A 21,535-nucleotide genomic window follows, 5' to 3' on the forward strand; every position below is an offset into this window, starting at 1 on the left:
GAGAGAGAGAGAGAGAGAGAGAGAGAGAGAGAGAGAGAGAGAGAGAGAGTATCATAGGGATAAAGACAGACATGCAGCAATAGAGAGAATGCGGTAGTCAGGCAGAGACATGAAAAGATTGAGTGAAGGTGGCAGCATGAAAAAGATGAAAAAATTATTTGTCCTTGGTAATATTTCTGCCGGTATTGCATTATCATGACATCACTGGAAGCTGTCGATTCAATTCTGTCTTATTTATGAAGTTTGCAACTACATGGCACTTCACTGCAAATACTAAGACACCATTATGTACCCTCGAATAAAAAATAATTAGCACTGCTGAACACATGAGTATGCAGGGTGCATGTTTTGAATGGCACAATAAGTATTGTGTTACAGTTTTCTACAAGCTTTTTGGAAGCCCATTTTGTATGCAACGGATTTGTGCAGGTAAAAAATTCACTTCTGTAATTGGCCTATAAATAGCAGTGTGTCTAAAGAGATGCGTTCAAAATAAATGAGCGAACCTGCAGTCCCTCAGTGCGGTAGTACATTATGAAACCTCAAAGTGTTCACTGCAGCCATTCACCCTAATTTCACCAGGCAAGTTGGCCCATTTATGATCGCAGCAATAGTCTCAGAGATGGAATTTTAATACTCATGATAGCATCTGGGCGCTGCACACTACAACCACAGTCTGGCTTCATTAACTGATGCTGTAAAAGGAGGTTCAAGTTACACTTAATTTGTTTAGTTGTTGATTTTAGATGCTAAGAGCTGATTGCTGTTTCTGCGTGGCACTTCCCTGATACCACTTGTCAGTCAAACAGTATCGGAAAGGACTGTCATTCCCTCGTAATTCCATTCACACCCACAACATTGACTCTAAAGGTTCATTGGTTCAGATTTGATCAACCTCATTTCCAGCCACAGCAGGCAGCTGTTGTTAGTTCTACACTGCAGAAAGATAAACATTTGCGATTTAGCTGGTGAACATAGCGACAGTATTTAGCAGCTAAAGTAACACACATTTCCCCCAGAGGTGGTGGAGACCAAAGCAGAGCAAAAACAAGGTTGAAGTTTGGATTTTCAGAAACTCAACTTTGAATGAATGCTATTGCTGCTCAACGTGTCCAAGATGTGTATAGCCAATTGTTTGCTGACATGCTGGGCACAACAACTTTTACCAGGCCACAATATGTGAAAAGGGATTGTCAGGTTGTTTCGTAGTTCTGAGCCTTAAGTGACACAAAAAAGGATTAAGGCAGCTTTAAATACCCAGTTCTTCCTTGCCAGATAACTTGACCGTTTGTATTCTTCTTAATATCTCACAACTGTTCTTATTAGAGTCCAGTTTTTCTAAGATGATTTCATGGCAATGAGCATTTTTTTTCTGCTGACTAATGGTGAATTACATGAATTACAACTGGTCCATTGTCTTTCAATCTTCCAATCAATCACAGTCATCTAGAAGCATCCTCAATTCTTGTTACATACTTACTACTTTGAGCCAACTTACTAGCAGTCCACTAGTTATTTTTGTGATCAATTAAATTAACCTAAAAAGAAAAGAAGAACATAGTTTGGCAAGGTGCTTCCGGCCAAAAAGGATGACAACCACTGTAAGTGTACTGCTTCTGTTGATTGTAAGGTATGTATTCCTCTCCCACTGCTCCCAGAGCAGGTCGGGGTAAACTGTAAACCTACTGTAGTCATCCTACTGTTATTGCAGCCCAAGGAGAAATATGCAAATTCCCCTGAATAATGAGGGGGCTCTTTTTTTCTGTTTGAATAAATAAGGGATTCCTTGAGCACAGAGCAAGAAGGGGGGTGGGGATAGAGGAGAGGGAGGAGAGACAGGGACAGTGTAGAATGAGTAGGAAAGAAGAGATGTGTAAGGGAGGAAATAAGATCGGGAAAATATTGGGATAGTGGGCGATTGTAGGAGGAAAAGAAAAAGCAGGAAGCTGCAGAGCCTTGAGACGTCAAAAACAAGAAGGAGGGCAAAAGACAGAAGTGGGTGAGGAAGGCCTCGGGAAAAGACAGAATGAGAAAGTGTGTGGGGAGATGAAGGGTCGGTAATGAGAGAAGGTGTGAGAAGAAGACCTGATTGTGGTATTTCCCAGTTCCCATGGTAATGCTAGACTGATACCCCCCTCCATCTCCCTCTTCAACAGATATTCGCATATCTTTCTGCTACTCCCATTTTCATACCCAGTGGGATAAGATTCCACACTAAAGTATGCTAAACACACACGCGCATGTTTTAACACATAGTACAGTATGTGTCCTTGATAGATGGTGATGCTCTCTGCATATCGTATACAGTTGTCAGTGCAAAGCCCCACTCATGCGTACTCGTATGTGACAAGAGAAAGAGAGAGAGGATGACATACATTTTTAAATGATTCAATTTGACATACTTTTAGATCGCTTACATTTGCCAGTATTTGTTCTTTATAGTACATAAAGATTTTGGTGGATTGTCCCACTGAGTGGGAAATTTCGGACTTTGTGACCCAGTGATTGTATGAAAAATGACTGCATGAGACAGACACATAGGCTGTGTTCGAAATCTTATTTACTTATTTAATATTCATACTAAGTGTAACATTGACTATGTACTGCTGGCCAACTGCAGAGTATTTGACTTTGTGTACGCAAGAAATGTGATGTCTATTAGATTTGCAAGAATTTATGAGTATAGGACGACCTTACTGGAGATACTGAACCTCCCCAAAATACATTGCGTCTCTTCAGACAGTTCAATGGCGGACTGTGAGGCAAATGGTTTAAATAATTTACTGTTTGATAAAATGATTACAAATAAATAAATCATTTCTAGGATGCTACAAACACACACAAAATGTACACATGGTGGATTTTCAAGATGAGCAAATAATCAAAAAGCAGTATGTGTCTCTGGCAGATGACTGGCTGCTGTGCTCCAAAACTAATCGTCAGGGTCAAATTTGGTGTTGACCCTGTCAACTAGATCCATGTGTAGGGTTAGAGCTCTATATGTAGCAGCCTATCACAGATCCCGCGATAGTAGCCGTAGACTTCACACTGGTGCGGTGGGTTGGCAGAGGGGCGAAGCTGCAAAGCGGCATAAACAGCAGCTAGACACAAAACCGATGAGGTGGTTTTCAGCTGAGATGCCCACTGGATGATAGAACAGCCTGTGCACAGAGCACAGTGACATCATTAGATAATAGTTGAGAGGCGGAGCCTCAATGTGAACACATAGTAGGCTTGACATTAAAGCTTCTTTTAATTTAAAACAACTTTTCTCCAATATACTAAAGTGTTCAGCTATCTTGCATTCATTGAGGTAGAGTGTGAGATTTTTTTCCTGGTTTCTTTAAAGTCGCAATGAAATTTATTTGTGAGCACCTTTAGTGAAGAATTTCAAAATGACATCATGAAAAAGTCTGTACAAACACTATTCTTGTGACAATATTGTTCCGATTATTTTTTTGTGAAGTCAAAATCATAATTGTCAAAATGTTTACAGGATTCGGCTGTAGTTGGCTGCAGAATAGATAAAAATAGATAGAAACAGGCTTGAAGAATGCTGATAGAGCATCAGAAAAAGACAGAAATCAATATCATTTATACGAGCTTATGAACAAGGCTCCATGAATCTTTACGACACGGGGATAGTCGTTTGTCCAACCAAACAGACATGTAGAGTTAATAGTTTCCTATAAAAACACACACACACACTGCATGCAATCATTTTCTTTCTCTATATTTGCAAGAAGAAGCACCTTGATATATGTTCTCGTTGACAACACACATTCACAGACCCACTGACAGACACTGGCAGAGCATGTCCATTAGATCATTTATTTTGAAAGCTCAATGCGGTGCTTAAACTATATAAAGTAATGAGCCGCAGACCTCTGACAGGAGCTTGTGCGTATTTCAAAACTGGTGGGTGTTTGGGGATTTTCCCAACATCTTGCGCTGTTCAATATCATCACGTTTCAGTTCATTCCACTGTATTTCCATTTAAATTGTGCCCACCACTGGACAGTAACTCTACACGTCTAACCAATATTTATTAGATCTAAAATGTCCTACATTTGGCAGGATCTCAGGGACGGGTTTACACATTGTGGTTTTCAATCTGTTATGGGCGAAAAAATTTGATTTAATTCTCAAGAAACAAAGACTTGAGACTTAACTTGAACGCGTCAGTCAGACGAGACATTGTCCTTAAAATTCCAGCAGCACACCGAATCAGAACTATTCTTGACGACTCAATTTATTTTGTCACAGGTTATTGCACATACGATTTATAATCTGTATTAATCTATTTTATGGTGGTATATAGTTTATTGTTTCACTTTGAGTTCAATGTTTAGTTGAGTCCTTCTAATTCTCAGGACTGGGATGTTAGAAAAGGTCATGTGTTAGCTTCATGGATGTACCTTTGATGATGAGCATTAACACAGAGGTTAGCAGTGTGGTGCAACCGGAGCCTGAGAGTTTGTTATCGCCTCTGCAGGGCCACAGTGACAGAGGGGAGCAGATGTAATCGTACTGATTCGGTCAGGGAGGCAGGATGGTTAATGGAGTGGTAGTGATTAGATTAGCAGAGGCTGCTGGGCAATGTAGTGTTTCTAATTGAGTTGGTGGGATGTCTGTGTGTACCGTGTGTGTGCGTTCACGTCTTAAGCTAGTCTGTACAGCGGTTATAAGCCTGCCAGGTACAATCACTTTTATGGGTACTTCACACAAACACGCCCATGCAATCATTGCCTCATAAATCCCATAAACACGCATACAACATGTATCGTTACAGACAAGCAACCAGGTGTTCATCCTCGCAGCTAAATGTTGCAGTATGGCTTTTGCCTCATGACACCAATTAAAGTAAATGGCAGCAGATGAACTGCGATGTCAAGAGATAAACAGTCATAGCATGCCAATGAAACAGACAATCAGAGTGACGGAGGCAAACTTGCGCACAAGTGAATGCAGACGTGTTGAATACTTAGAGCCTGCATGTGAACAAGCTGCAAAAGCTGTAGCTAATATATAGAGAGCTAACTATAGAGAGCACTCTCATTAGGATGTTTTACAAAAAGCTATTTCCAGTTACACAGCAGCTGCACCATCTGATGAGTAATATCTGTCCCGATAATAGCAACACTTCCTGTATCTGCAGTCACTGCCAGAATTCTAAAGATTATTCGGGAATATTTGGGGTCACGGGTAAAAAGATTAAAACAGAACCCGACAGGGGTGAAAAAACGGCAGCCAACCGGGGTCGCCAACAGGGTAACCACAGAGAGGAGCCGTAGTGATTTCCATACAGATAAATAGGATTTAATCACATTTGTATTCTAGAGGAGAACCAGGATAGAATAATTGGAACAGGATTAGTGTTGAGTAGAAAAGGGTTAGGTGAGGTAGAAGTAAAGTAAGAAGAGAGGAAGACAAGCCAATGCCAAATTGATTTAACAAATGGTTCTGTGTGTGGCTAAATACTGTGTCCTATAACATCGTTACGCAGATGACACCCGGTTGTATGTTTCACTTAATCTTAAGAATTGATTAAAAGAACTATCTCGATGGGGTCTGCAGCTGAATACTGATAAGTTCTGGTAATTTATCCGGATCACATTTCAATCAATAATCAGCTTCATTTCCTCTCACCTAGACTGCAGCTCATGGTTTACTTGTCTTAATGGTGCCTGTCTATAAATGCTGCAGAATGCAACAGTAAGACTTCTAACAAACACTATATATAGAAAACATATCTCTCCGATCTGAGTAAAGTTACATTGGATCCATATTCATTTTAGAAATAAATGTATGATTCTGTGGAGTACATATTTAAGTACTTAAACCCTCTGTAGTTCATCTCCGCTTAACATTTCAAATAATGTAAACCCCTTATTCTTGACCAAGACCCTTAATATCTGACAACCAATTGTTCTTAAAAGTTCTACTGTCTTAAGACAAAGTGGGAGTGTGCTTTTGCTGTTTCAGCTCCAATACTGTGGAACTAATTCTCAGATCAGCTGAGTCACTGGCACATTTTTAAATCCCTTCAAAAAACCTCTTGTATAGACTTTGCTTTTCACCAATGAAGGCCTCTCAAGGATGGTCAAGTCATTACAGATACTGTTGCAAATCCTGTCAGTGAAAAGGAAGAAGCCATGGCAGGATAAGAGAAAGTAGGTGTAACAATAGTCAATTCTATCAGTTAAACAGTCAACTGCAGGAAAGAATTGGACATAAACTACATATATTTTTATATACATTTATATGTAACGGAATGAGATTATCTGAGAATAAATATTTCAACACAGCGTGTGTGTATGTGTATTACTGAAGTCTCAGTGAGACACTGCTGGAGTTATCTAGGTCATAACGGATGAATTTTTAATTGTACTGTCTTTAGCTTTATACAGTAACGAAAAAAGAAAATGAAAAAAGCAGCTAATCTCGTCTGTTAAAAACCAATGCAGCTGCACGTCTTTGGTTCTTCTTGTTATAAATAGGATTTATACAAATAGTTGCAGATGACTCTCTGGGCTCTAATTGTACAGCACCACTTAAACACGCATGCATGCTTGCAGATACACACACACACACACACCTTCCACACACTGAAGCTTCTGTTGCATGCTGGGTCACTGGGAAGGGAGCTACTGTACTTTACATAATGATACGATCTGTCCATTATTTCTGAACATTTTGCTTTTTACTGTAGAAGAATTCCGCAACAGAGAAATGTAGCTGTAGGCGATGCACAACACTTATGCCACAGATGAATAAAATATTTGCAGTTGTATCACAAAGCCCCTGGTAGCTGCAGATGCTATCATAAAGCCGCTGTGGTACCTTGATAACAACAGAAAGTAATATTCACATGCAACTAAAACACTGTAGCGGATAGCAAAATACTAACATCAGTATGCTGGTATGCTAACAACTACCAGTTTCACAATCCAAATATCACTAAACACAAAGTACAGCTGAGGCTGGTGGGAATTTCATTAGTTTTGCAAAGAATTGGACAAATTTTAATTTTGAACATTTTTTACAATTCACGAGGGGGACATCAATCTGCCAAATGTCATGTGAATTCATCAAATAATTGTCGACATCTCAATCTTCAAATGTCAACGTAAATGCGGTGCTTAAAGTCAGGCGATCAACAAGGCGAAATGTCTCATAAAAGAAGTGCGAATTAAGCGAGTTTCATTCAACTGGTTTGGGGCAAATGAACTTGGCTGCGGTGTAGTTTCGGCAGATTTTGGTGCTGAAGGCTACGCGTGACAGTTTGTATTCATGTTGTCTCGAGACAAAGACACTCATTCACATTCACATCGGAAAGATTGTGGTATAGGTTTAATCATTCAAAAAGTCTAAACTATAAGCTGTCAGCCAATAAAGACATACAAAAGTCAATTAAAAAGTCAAGTAAACCTTCATTGTTTCATAAAGTCCCTTATATACAGTATGCATGTATTTATATTTGTCTGCTTGTACCAAACACGATTGCTTAAACTTATACAAATTATCAACACAAAATTGACTTCCGCTTCTCTCTCTTCCTCTGCAGTCCTTGCTGCTGATTCGTCAGGAGATGGTGGTTTCCCAGAAGAAGCTTGGCGACTTTTGCGACGCTCTGAAGCAATACCTGAAGAATGTCTCCACTCAGAGAGACTGCTTTCAGTAAGTCTCACTACTGCTCCACATTTCCACAGCTGCCCTGCTGCTGCAGAGTGCAGTACCATAATCGCAATCATATTTAATATTTAATGTGCTCCGTTTTCAGTGTCAGGACCTCACTGTTTTTCTCACTTTATCAAGTACTACCTCAAATATTACCTCCTCTGTTCTCTGACGTTCACACACACACAACATTGTGTGTGCTTTCTGTGGGTAGCTCACCAGCATCTTTCCCAAATCGGAGAAAAATCTGCTCTAACTCCCAAGTGGTTTGGATCAGTGAGCTACTAATATACCGCATAATGCGTATTATATTATACTTTTAATATAGTCTGATATACACATACTGTGCATATTATAAACTTCCTTGGCCTACAACTCTGAGCTCCAGGGTGCAGTGAAACAGTCTAATATCCAGAGAGATTTCTCCAGATCCCAGACTCAATAATCTGCATGCATAGTCCAGAGCCGTATACTGCATATGCCCCTTGGCAAGACTCCCAAGCTCTGGCTCCAATGCGACTCTATTTGTGTTACAGTTACTGCAGTCTGTACTTTGAGATAAGGGGTCTGCGAGAGGGACAGAGGTGTAAGGCTTGACAACTCCATATTGCACAGAATGTATAGTAGAATTGTGCAATATCTTTGGGTAATTTAAGACATAAAAACCCTTCTTCATATTTCATTATTTTACAAATCGATTCATAGTGAAGGCAACACTGTTTAACAGAAAAATACTCTTTAAAGTCAAATTTAAAAGCAAATCTCTACAAATGAATCTAAATTTATTACAAAAACACAAAATAAAATGGGAAGCATCTCCGCCAAGTGTGTCCGCAGCAACCACTACTGTGTGATTTGAATGAATACAGCAAGTGCTGAGAGTGGTGAATGAGGAGTCAGCAGGCCGTCAATGGCAGTATAAAACAGTCTATAAAAGGTGTTCTGAGAAAGTGCGAGTCACCTCAACCACGAGAGGTCCTTGAGCACGCAGCCATAACCGGCCACCCAAAATAGTTTGCAGTTTGCTTCAGCAGAATGTGAGTATAGCCGCGGACAGACATAGAGGTGCACACTCACTCACTCAGGAATGAGTTCAAAACAACTAAATTGTCCTTTAGGAGCAAAGTCAGAGTCCAGACCTCATTCCAGTTCAGAATTACAGGACTTAAAAAAAACTTCTGTTCACTCACAACCCCCATGACACCTGACAGAGAGAGAGAGAGAGAGAGAGAGAGAGAGAGCAGTTTTCCAAAGAAGAATGGGGGGAAAGCTTACAGTATCCACACAAACTAAAAGCTGTAACTGCTGCCAAAGGTGTCTCTACTAAATATTGACTGAAGTGGGGGGGAATGGCTTTTTGATGAGCAAGAACTACTATAGCAAGGTCTAATGATGAGTATCTACATTTAGAGGCAGAACATGAACGATGCAAAAGCAGCAAAATCCATATTTTTTTTATGTTTGCGATGTATTTCACCCCATTTTGTGACGTCCCAACAGAATAGTGCCAGCATATCTTGTACTAAGATGATATCTGTGGGGAGAGGGCAAATACAGTTAAATCACCAGAGACAAGTCAGATGAAGAAATTATAATTGTTTATTATTAACATATGATATGTGATGATGAAGTCTTGACAGAGCCGTTGGTGCTTGGACTCTACAGGGAGATTTATCTTTTTGGTTATGAAGTGTGCTGTTGTGCCTCTGGCTCACACTGTGATGGAAAAGTTGGTCACACATAATCAAAGCTCGCAGTGAACCATGGTATGAAACTTGAGATTGCACGTCCCTGTCTTTAAAACGCTATGTTATTAAATCTCTTTTGCTGCTGGGAATTTGTGCAACTGACAGCTGATCCCAGCACTGTTTCTCAAGCGTCTTCCCTTCTATTGTAAAAGCAGTTCCAACATTGCCTTTGGTTAAATCGTCTGATTGTATGTCTGTACTGTGTGCCTGTGATGTAAACTAAATTCTGTCTGCTTACAGTACTACACCGTAATCAGTATATTAAGACAGTGCCAATTTTCAAAACCAGAGATGACTTTAAACAGGAACCATGTTACTCCCAGTATCTACACAACCATAGTTACAATTTGTCCAATATGTTGGTTTACAACCAAACATCGGCAAAACTAATGACATCCCCGTTTAGCTAAATGTTAGCCTGCTAACACGCTAAACTAAGATGGTGAACCTGGTAAACGGTATACATACCTGCTAAACCACCACCTTTTATGTAGATGTCCAATCAGTGTTGATGGTAAATGTAGTCAATTGAAGCACTAAATTCCTCAGTGAGGAAGCTGAGTTCTCCTGCTCGCAGAGCCGTTCCAGCAGTTGCCTCCATGTTTCAGGATGCATAATGCAGCCGCAGCCTCGGCCTGGACATCCACAGAAAAGGTGTCAAATGTCCCCCTTTAAGCGTGGCTACGTTAGCTTCTTGTGTGACTGTAGATTCTTAGTTTTGTTTTGTTACTTTTTTATTTTGTGAGGAACATGAAGTTAAAACATGACAAAAAGTTACAGAGGGAGAAATCATAAAATCATTTATTGTAATAGTGCTACATTACAAATGAAAACCCAGTGTTTAAAATGTAGGTATACTGCTGGATTTGGATACTATCAGTAACTTTGTCATCCATCCTTTTTTTAAAACACCATTTTCTGTAATTCCAAAAACTTTCAAGGATTTTCAAATTCTGGTTCCTAACAGATATATAAAGTAGTAAGTAACACACACAGTCACACCTACTTCACACTTCTCCAGGGTGTTAAACAGTAGTCAGGGATTTAGCTGAAGTCAATGAATAGCACACACAGGCGGAAGAGGCCTTTAGATGAAACACCTTATTCTAGGGAGGCTGTTTGCTTTTAGCATTGTCTTTTTCACTGGCTTGTTGGTGCATTTGTTACTCTCCAGCGGAGCTCACACACCTCTTTCTTTTAAAGTCATTTTCACAGGTACCAGATAGCAGCAGCCTGTCCCCCCAGTGCCCTCCTCAGGTTGAGGGAAGAACTACCTTTTAGACTGTACACTGCTCAGGGTGATCAAATCCAGTCTCCAGACTGCAGAAAGTGGCAAAGTATTGCTAATATACATGTTATTAGTCATAGTCATCTGTCCAGTGGCACTGACTACCAGGTTGCACCTCAAACTTCTGCATGAACAGAACATTTCGTCATGTCACTCTTACTTTTAATTACTTTTTTTGACATACTATACTGTGCCTTTTTTTGACAGCCTATTCTTTGACTTTTTTTTACATAGTATACGATGACTTTTGTTTGGCTTTTTAAAAAATATATACCATGACATTTTTCGACATCCTATACTATGACTTTTTATGTTCTTTTGACATATTACTACTTTTTTCAAAACGTTTTTTCAACTTACGAAACTGTTTTTAATGATGTTTTTCGACATACTATTACCTCTTTGAGTTTTTGTTACTTTATTATGACATCTTTCAACATACTATGACTTTATGACTTTTTTCCACATACTATAATTTTTCTTTTTACTTTCTATGACTCACTATACTACAACTTGATGAATTTCAACATATATACACGTACTATGATCGACATACCATACTATGACTTTCTTTTTTACTTTTTATGACATACTAAGACTTTTTTAACTTACTATACTATGACGTTTTATGATTTTTTTTTTTTTGACCAACTATACCACGATTTTTTTTATTTATTTTTTTTACATACTATAATACGATGACTTTTTAAACATAATATTCTATTACTTTATTACTTTTTCAACATATTGTTCTGTTACTTCTTTATTTTTCAACATTATGACTTGACATTATGACTTTTTTGACGTACTATACTGTGACTTTTTTATGACTTTTTGACACATGGTATGTCATTTTTTGCCATATGATACTATGACATTACTTACTTTCCTTGCCACACCAAACTATGGCTTTTATTTTGACTTAATGACTTTTGTGTGATTTCAGAAAGGTCTGTGCTTGCACAGTGAAAATTGGAAAGTAAATTGTGTTTGTGAGAAGAGGTACTCTGAGCAGCCATTTATGCAAATATAATTTCATGCCAAAACAAGTACCAAAATGGCAGTGCCCCATCTGATCTGCATAACCACAGCCTCAGCTGCTGCACTCCTCTCACTGTGATGTCAAATGAAATAGAATCCCACTGCATTAATGCTGCTATTCGCTATTACTGCCACTAAATCAGAGGCCTTTGGGTTTTGTCAAAAACTTGTATCTCGGGACATTGTCGTACAATGATTTATTTAGCTTTAGTAGTCCATGGTAATTTTGTATCAAATATTTCAGACAGATGTTAAGACTGTAAACATTTAAAAGAGACTACAGTTAAAACTAAATGACCGATCCTTGTTTCAGTTGTGACAGTTTGATGCCAGGGTGAGCATTCGGTACAAACAGGATAGTCAGCGGCACAGACTGTTGGGGGCGGTTCAAAGCGGATCAATATCTATACATTAAGAATGGATGAAATGACAATGTGCAATGTGAAAAGGGCCACTCGAAGTGACAAACGGTGGACATTTACAGCAAGACGCATCAATGCTCTACTTGAGGCAATATGGAGCCCTTGTTCATTACAGCGAAATGTGCCCTCTAAAGGGCCTCATATAACATCCAGCTTCTCCCATTGGCACTGACCGGGTCACACATTGTTCCATTAGATTATTATAGTCTCATTCTTAAAAAATGGGATGCAATCTTCAAGCCCTCATCATTGTGTCATGTGCTGTGGCATCAATATTGTGCAGGATGAGGAAACAATTCACCATCTTCTTCTCCTGAAACTATAATTGTGTGTATGTTGTTATTTCAATACAGTTTTTCTCAATTGCTAAAACACTAAAACCCATTGGCTGAACAAAGTTCTCAGTTGCCTGAACTCATTTAGCTAATTGTGCAGTCTGTTGTCAATACCTTAAACTGTTTCACATGGTAAAACACAATTTGCAGATCTCACTTAGACTTTTCAGCAAAACTCTAAACACATTCTCAGTCTCAAAACACATTCTGCACTCTAATGCACATGTCATCCATACTGGTAAACACAAGTGGCAACAATCAAATACAAATAGAGAACACATGTCATTGATTAAACACAATCACTCAAAATTGATTTCACTTGTATCAAATGATGTGACACAACCAATATAAGCCAGTTTAGAGAGCAAACAGGTGGTTGAACTTGGGAAGGACAAAGTCTGAGAATGGATAGAAGAAACAATGTGAGAGGACAAGGACGAGGACAAGTGTGTATGAGAGGTGGGCGACGAGGAGGAAGAGGAGGAGGGCAAGAAAGAGGAAGAGGAGGACGAATAGGAAGAGGAAGACAAAGAGTGGAAATATCTGATGAAATTCGAGCAACAGTCATAGACCATGTTATAGTCCACGGAGTGACAATGAGGGAAGCAGGACTTAGAGTGCACCCCAATTTGAGCCGATTTTCTGTGTCCACCATAGTAAGGACATTCAGAGAAGAGAACAGGTACAGTATGCTACTGTATTTTTGTAATTGCAAATTTACTGTACTACACTATATGCAGCTGTTTCAATAGACATTTGTAAAGTTCATCACTGTATGTATTGTACTGCATGAATATTTTTTGTAACTGCACATCTACTTTTTGTAGAACTGCAAGGCTGCCACATGCAGGTGGAAGGAGAGCTATATTCACTCAGGAGCAAGAGACCGTTATAGTGGGCATGGTCCTTCAAGATAATTTAATACGACTCAGAGAAATCCAGGAACGAGTGATACAAGACAACACACACTTCCAGGGAATCGACAGCGTGAGCATTTCCACAATTGACCGTGTCCTCCATCGTAACAGGATAATCTAAGAGATATTTTATTTGAGCAGCAGGGTCAAGAGCTAAATGAGAATCCCATTCCCATCAATGTGATAGTGCTGGACAATGTCAGTTTCCACCGAGCTGCTCAGGTAAGGGAATGGTTTAACATCAATGGTCAGTTTATGACCTTGTACCTCCCTCCATACTCGCCTTTCCTGAATGCGATTGAGGAGTTTTTCTCCTCATGGAGATGGAAAGTGTGTGATAGACAACCCTACACCAGAGTAAATCTGCTGCAAGCCATGGAATTAAACTGTGGTGATATAGGTGAGGAATCATGTCAGGGCTGGATACGGCGCACAAGAGGCTTCTTCTCCCGTTGCCTCAGGAGAGAAAATATTGCTTGTGATGTCGACAAAGTGCTCTGGCCTGACCCAGCCCAAAGACAAGAAGAAGCACATTGATGACATGTTGACTCCTTTGATTTTTGTCCCTTTTACTGTAGTATTGTATACTGTAGTAGGCCTACAGTGCATTGTAGGCTGTATAATGTACAATAAACAAATTGTATGGTCTTGAACATCGTGCTTTCTATTTGTTACAGTAGCAGTACTGACTGCTCAATAGATTTTGACTGGTTGCAGGTTCATATCAACAAAGAAGAAGAATTACAGTATCACAGAGACAAAGGACATGTTTGTGAGATGCAGGGTACAGTACTGTAAAAATAGGGGTACAAGGAGGAGGAAGAACAAAAGAAATTGCAAAGAGCAAAGCACAGTCGTAATTTCTGATCAATTTTGAGCTACTGTAATAGAACATGTTTTCGTTCATATGAAATTTGTTTTGAGATTAAAAATCTACTTCTCCCTGAGAACTATATGTTTTGAACAATGTGTTTTCTATTTATTGGTGTATTGTTTACTGACTGCTTGATAGTGTATATTATTTTGATCACTTTGTTTATGATTTGAGAGCAGTGTTTGATTTTGAGCACAGGTAAAACTGTTTGGAGGCGAAAGTTTCATTTTGCAAGAGGATTCAGAGGTTTTGTAAATAGTGCTTGAAGATGAGGTTTTGTGTTTACAGTTTTGAGAAAATGGGTGACCGTTTCAAGAAATGTGTCTTAGCAATCGAGAAAAACTGTAATATGTCTTTAAAGTGCACCTGCCATGATGTGGCAGGTGCACTCACATCACATGTCCTCAGCATCCTCCATCTTTCTTCTCTTTTACTCCTTTGCACCTAATCCACCTTTCTCTTCTGTGATGTCGAATCCATCTTTCCCTCACCATCAACCTACTGTATGCCTGCATCTCTTCTCCCCCCCTCTTCTCCCTCCTTGATCCACAAACCCATTCTGTCATAACTCTCTTCTTCACCCGTCGCTTTCCCTCCTCTTATATTATCCACTCATTGCCTTTCTCCTCCGTCTCCTCTCCAGTGTGACTGCGGTGCGTCTGCCGGACGGTTTATCTTTTGTCGTCTACGAGTTCTGGGATGGAGAGGAGGAGTGGAAGAGGTGAGTCTTCAATCACATGTAAGCCCTGGCTTATATCTGTCACTCACGCCAGTATTAAGAGCTTTTTGATTTTCTGCGACTTGTGTGAACAAGCTAAAAAAAAAAAAGCGTCAAAGTCTGGCTGTGGTACTAAAAATGAGAGAAATCAACAGGCAGAATGATACATCTGTAAATGTTGAGAATGTTGCCCCATTGCTGCAAAATGTTTTATTCCTAATGCACCTTAAAAGTATTAAAAGCCATTACCGAGTGTGGACATTCATTTTGTTTCTGAAAACGCCTGCTAGTCAGCACTCTGGCTCCCTGAAAGTCCTTCCTCGAGCTGAGCATGCCGTTTCTTCCTGCCATTGTTTTCATTGATTGGCGATGGCCGAATAAAGAGAGCACTCAGGTTTGTTCCATTACTGTCATGTGCCTGTTGGAGAGAATTCCTCCACCCTCATTTAATTAGCATTCTTCAGCACATTCGCTCGCTCCAAAAGTTGCTGAAGCACTTGAGTTGCGTCAGGTCATCATGATTAAGTGATGGTGCAGGGCATGAGGGGAGGCTGCTGATGTAGCTGCCTGCTGGTCTGAGTTTCTGCTCCACTGCTCGCAGCATCCAACTGCCATCAATATTTCAACTCTTACAGTTAGGCTGAAGGTCGTGCTAAACGGGTGAAGGCCATGTGTGCTTGCGGGCATTTACGAGCGGCCATGTAGATGAGTTTGCGCGCACACAATACATGATGTGTGTGAGTATATGTGTGTGTGTGTGCGCTCTCTCACCCTCCCTTCTGATTCCAGGCACCTCCAGTCGGCCCCCAACAAAGCCTTTCAGCATGTGAAGGTGGATACACTGTGCCAGCCGGAGGCGATGTCCTCTGTAGCTGTGCCAGGTCAGTGGAGAAATACTACAGAAGAATGAACAGTCCAATGATTTCAAACATTGCGTTCAGTTTACTGGTCACTGGTCATACATTGCCTGTGAAAAAAAATGTTGTCAAATATAAGTTTGAGTTAAAAACAAATAAAGAATACAAAGTGACATTTACCGGTTGCATTATGAGTGTGTGAGAGTAGGATTCAGTGTATTTTAGAGAGTGATCCACACTAGGGAGTCAAGTTCTGAGGCCTGTTCTGATCTCAGAACTCGACTTTGCGAGTAGACATAGCGACATATCTCTGGTAGCTGTCAACAGTGTAGCAAGAGAGAGCAGACGTGGTTAATCGCACCACTCGCTCAAACAAATGGCTCAGTCAAGCTCAGACGATTTGCTCCTATTTTATTTTCCACGTAGAGTACAACAGTAATTAAACTTTACAGTATTACAGAGTACAAGTAGATGGCAGTGAAAAACCAATTGACTCTCAGGGGCTGGTGGACTAATATAACAAACAAAGTAACTAGAACCAGCTACTGTAGACCCGCTATCAAAGAGACATAGCTTGATTTATTTTGAATGGTTTCTGTCTGATAAAATGTCTTGGAGAATGAAAATCAGTGATAAGAGGATATTTATGTTCGATAATATTCAGCATAGTCAGTGACTAAGAGGCAGACTGCCATTTGTACTTTTCTTTTCAAGTCTAACTCGTTTTTTTTCATCCTGCCCTCTCCTCGATCACTTCGACTTCTTTCTTTCTCTGCCTCGCCAAATTCCTCCTCATCTCCTTTCAATCGGTTTCCTCTCACTCCCTTCTCCGTCTGCACTGCCCTCTGGGCCTCATTTTCTCTCTCTCTCTCTCTCTAATCTCTATCTAACTTGTCATCCCTCTCTCTCTCTCCTCCTGCAGCCGCCTGGTGCAGCGTGAACAGGGACTGAGCATGAAGATATTCAGCGACTCGCCACGACTCCTGGACACTCCCCTCTTCCTCTTTGAACTAGCCCTCCAACCCTAAAACCTTTGCCCTCCTCTGCGTTTCACCCCCCTCCCCCTCCCCCTTCAACCCTCACATTTCTCAACTCTTTTTGTAAGTACATGTTTACACAGTGCAAATGAATGGTGTCAACTGCAGTGAAAATTGAACAAACAGTGCATTTTACAGTGTGAGATTACTCATTTTACTGGCTCAAGATATTGGATTATGTAACGTTCATGTTTCAAGTAGCTTTGAGCCACTGTAGAGTGGAGTTTGTCATGTAGCAAGGACCCTGGCGTTGAGTTTTTCATGTAGCAGTAACGTTTTTTAGGTGGAGCATTTTGGAATGTGGCTTTTCTTTTCTTCTAACTCCTGTTAGGGTCGACCACAGGTAGCTCATCTAGTTGGCCGTTATTTCTTAGTAGCTTCTCATTCCTGCTTCGGATGTTATTCTCACATCAGCCATTCTGCACCATCTAAACACCTCGTCGCCAGATTAGCTCCCAATCTCAGGAAAACTGAACGCTTGAATTTAGCTTGAAGGTTAGCTAACTCCCTAGCTCGCTGTCAAACTGACTTTTGAGTGTCTTAGTACGTCTCTGCACTGATATGGACAAGAGCCAGCAAAAAAACAGTAATATCGCAAACTATCTTAATAAAACATTCATTCATACAGTATAATAATACATACAATGTGCATACATGTAATATACATTTTTTTAAGACAACCCCTATTTTCCAAACCCCCGTTTTTGGAAAAGATTAATGAATTTTTGGATATGAGAATGACTCTGAATAATACGAGAATGGCAGATATAACACATCTGACATCTTAAATGCGTTTCATTACAAATAAAAACAATCCATGTCAAAGAGAATCCGCATTGACCTGCTTAACCAGAGAACCAGGGTTACAGTCGTAACTTTAGATTAGAAACGCTGACTGATCAATTTGAGCTTGTTGAGTTTGCTCACAACAAGTAGGCTACATGTGTGTACAATGGCTGCTGTGGGAGTAATGTCTATTATGGTATAGGAACTTATAATCATGTGTAAACACAGCACGTGGTTTTTAATGAGCAACAGAACCCTAAACCCAAATCTCTGTGAAGTCACGTATGATGATTGAATCCCTACATGAGTATGTGAAAACACCTGGCACCAAAGGCCAGCCCACAGGAGAGGGTCGGGTCAGTATCCGGAATTTTGAAAAGATGTCAATCTTCACAAATATTTGGGTGTGTAGATGATTCTGATTGACAGACACGTAGAGAAACAGAGTTGGTTATTTATAGTTCTTCATGTAGCTTTTATTTCATGAAAGCAGGGCCATGGAAGAGGTGAGATGAATGGATCGTTTTGCTGTCAATGGATAATTTGTGACTTAGACAAGAGTCTGCTGCTACCTTGAGACAGAGATAAGGGCAGCGCCTCACTGTTCTCCATGCAGCTGAGGTTTGTTTCATTTCTGCCTTCCGTTTGTGTACTCTGTGTCTGAATTGGCAGTGGGTAGCTCATATTAGCCGTGTGAGTCCAGTAGAGATTGTACATAATGAAAATGTTGTTCTATTATGATTATATTTGTATTTATGGACATCTTTTAGTGCTATGGTGCAAAGTTTTCCTCAGTGGAGGTGGCAGCAGCTCTCTAGGCGCTGCGGCTTCTCGTAATGGTGATTTTGAATCCGAACGCCTACCATCAGACACTTATACCCATCTGAATGACGTTGAATATGAAGCCTTAAACATCACAACATGGTAGAGGAACTTTCAAAGGGGTTTTCAAAAGGTGACTTTCTTCTTTTTTGGTGTGACGTAAACTCCCAGGAAGCAGGGAAATGCCCACTAGCGGTCTTTTCATTGTGGTACCTCTCGGCATCAGATTACACAACACTAGATTTGTGTTGCATTGGCATATTACTGATACGAAGAGTTTCTCCAATTCATTAGATATCTGTACATCAGACGTTTTCAGTTTACAACAGTTTACTGGAGAAATGACTTTGAAAAAGGACTTTGAGTCGCTTAGCATACCGTAGCTGATAGATCAACAGCCTCAGCATCAATATCACACAATGATCATGTATATTAACACTATCACCCCCAGCTATAGGAGACCAAGGGTCTCAGTGCCTAGGACTCAACTGGAGGTCAATACAGAAACACGTGGACCATCACAATCAAATGCTGAATGGGTCTAATTGGCTGGGTCTGGTCTCTCAAACAATTAGAAAAAGACCAAAGCCTGAAAATGACAGTATTGTTCAACTCTGGCAGTAAAGTGGCTCACAGTTCGACAGAAGGTCAGAGTTAATCTTTGACTCCATACTGTGCATACAAACCAAATAAATACAAGTCAATTCAAACCTCTGTAGTAAATTGTGTGACTACAAACTGGCTTAATTAGCAACATTTCTTTCCTTCAGCCCAATTGATGCTGGAGAACACTAACCCGAACAACCGTAATCAGGTAAACAAACCGGTTATTTTCTGAGTCCGGCCATTCTTGCGTTCCTGACCCACCCCCGCATCTGTTGTGCTCGTCCTCGATCTTGGCACAAATCTCACCTGGAATCAACCGCTCACCCTGGGGTGACCCTGAGGTTGAATTTAGGTCAAAACACCCAGACTCAATCCCCCCAGACGCCTCACCTTACCTCACCCCCACTAACACCACTATGAGCCCACCACTGTAATACAATCAGACTCTCACTCAGAAAGCACAATGTAAAAAATGAGTGAATATTGTGACTTGAAGATACAGTATATTAGAAGTTATTGAGTATGATGAGAGTATTTAAAGATATATAGTGTTACTGTTTTATCTGCTTAAAGATGTGTTGATGAGTCACTCTTTCTTTATAGCTCTATCTATACTTTCAAAAGGTGCCATCTTGCCATCCACCTCACTGTTGAGTCTATTTTCACATGTGAACGACAGCCAGCCTGTCATCTGCCACGACTGTGGTAGCAGTGAGTGGGGATCCAGCTACACTGATACTGGGCTGCATTGAGCAGGGCAGGACTGTGTGGAATGTGGAAGTGTTGAATATTATTACATATGCTGTAACAGAAATAGGTATGACAGTAGGCTTGTAGAACAGGCATGCAAATGTGTTGCTGCTTTATCTGTGAAATGTCTCTACTAATCTCTCAGTGTCTGTGTTAAAGGCACCCTGTGGAGTTTTTGACCACTAGTAGTGCTGTAGAGCAATGTTTCACTGAGTTGTTTGAATGGTGCAGGCCACAGGATTCACATTCTGGCCACTGGTTTCACGCCGTTTTGCTGAATAACGGTATATAGCAGTAACGTGCCGAGAACTGTAGCAGTGCACCAACAAAAGGCAGAGAAGACAAAGGCTGCTGGCAAATATGGATGTAAACTATGCGATAGAAAAAAAATGGCTTTGTTAATGTTTTATGAGAAAGAAAACTCTCAAGGAGTCACGTAATGGGGCTGTCATGTCTCTTAGCATCTGACTAGCTGCAGTTTAGGGTCCGGCTGAACCAGGACTCACAGGTTTTTAAAACGCAGCTACGTACAGGAGATAACCTGCAGCTAAATCTGAAGTATGAAGAAGTTACCTTAAGATCGGCGCAACACAGGTTCTTCAGAGGAATGGGAAATGAATTTGTACTTGTAGAGCGCTTTTCTAGTCCTACAACCAATCAAAGAGCTTTAGCGCTACACGTCATTCACACCCATTCATGCACTGATAGCAGCGGCTACCATGCAAAGTGCCACCTGCCCGTCAGGACTAAACGCATTCACGCATCGATGCAACAGCCTTTAGAGCCTTTGGCAGCAATTTGGGGTTAAGTGCCTTGCCCGAGGAGCCGGGGATCGACCCGCTGATCCTCTTATAGGACGACCCGCTCTATCTCTACCACCCCCAACACAACATCACTACCCACTTCGGTCAGTAGCTAAACAAAAAGAAAGGAAATATTTGAAAAAATATGAATGTGAAAATAACATAACCTCAAACAATCGGATGTACCCCTATCCCACCCCTGATCTAGAGTCGGGAATCAATAACATTTGATCTTGTACAGCATCCCATCATAGGCTGTGCCATCATCTCGTCCTTGATTATTAGTCTGTTGGTGCAGAATGCAGCAGCAGAAACCATATCTCCCTTTATGGCTCCCTAGAGAGTTCACTTTATGACTCTTGAAGCTACTTCCAGAGTCGTCTGTGGCTTTGGCTCGGTTATAATTTGTGATCTTTTAAACACTTTAAATCTGCACCAAGGCCACTCTGGGTTTGAATTGTTTTCTTATTTTTTTGGCGCGTGTGGGGTAAATAAGTACAGCCTGTCAAAGTTGCTTGGCTCTGATTTACAGGCTAAACATATTTTGGATGTATTCCACTCACATTCATTGCCGATTACTCAACACCACATTCTCACATATTAAAGATCGGATGAAAAAATAATTTTCCTTTAATCCCTCAAATGCCGTCTGCAGTAGGTTTAAATCAAACCTCAGATTCCGACAGTGATTTCAATCTCAGGTTTCTGAGGACGCAGCCTTTAAGAGACTTAAGAGACCACGTGATAATAACACAGGTTTAAACCCGTCCTGAACCCTAAACTGCAGCTAAGCTAATCACAGAGCGCAACAGTGAGAGACACTGAACGTAAACAGGACTTTGGCTTGTTTA

The 21,535-nt window shown here is 40.5% G+C and overlaps 1 protein-coding gene across 2 annotated transcripts in view; it reads left to right on the forward strand.

Moving 5' to 3' along the window:
• Window positions 1–20,642, forward strand: part of necab2 (N-terminal EF-hand calcium binding protein 2) — a 111,664-nt gene extending 91,022 nt beyond the window's left edge. For both annotated transcript variants that reach the window (XM_031875696.1, XM_031875694.1), the window contains 4 exons: window positions 7,568–7,680; window positions 14,949–15,026; window positions 15,813–15,904; window positions 16,803–20,642. In XM_031875696.1, coding sequence (XP_031731556.1) covers window positions 7,568–7,680; window positions 14,949–15,026; window positions 15,813–15,904; window positions 16,803–16,831 — 312 coding nt within the window. In that variant the 3' untranslated portion in view covers window positions 16,832–20,642. The remainder of the gene's footprint in view (window positions 1–7,567; window positions 7,681–14,948; window positions 15,027–15,812; window positions 15,905–16,802) is intronic.
• The last annotated feature ends 893 nt before the right edge of the window (window positions 20,643–21,535 follow it).

Source organism: Anarrhichthys ocellatus, unplaced genomic scaffold, assembly GCF_004355925.1.
Source record: "Anarrhichthys ocellatus isolate YVR2014 unplaced genomic scaffold, GSC_Weel_1.0 scaffold93, whole genome shotgun sequence".
NCBI classification, from domain to species: domain Eukaryota; kingdom Metazoa; phylum Chordata; class Actinopteri; order Perciformes; family Anarhichadidae; genus Anarrhichthys; species Anarrhichthys ocellatus.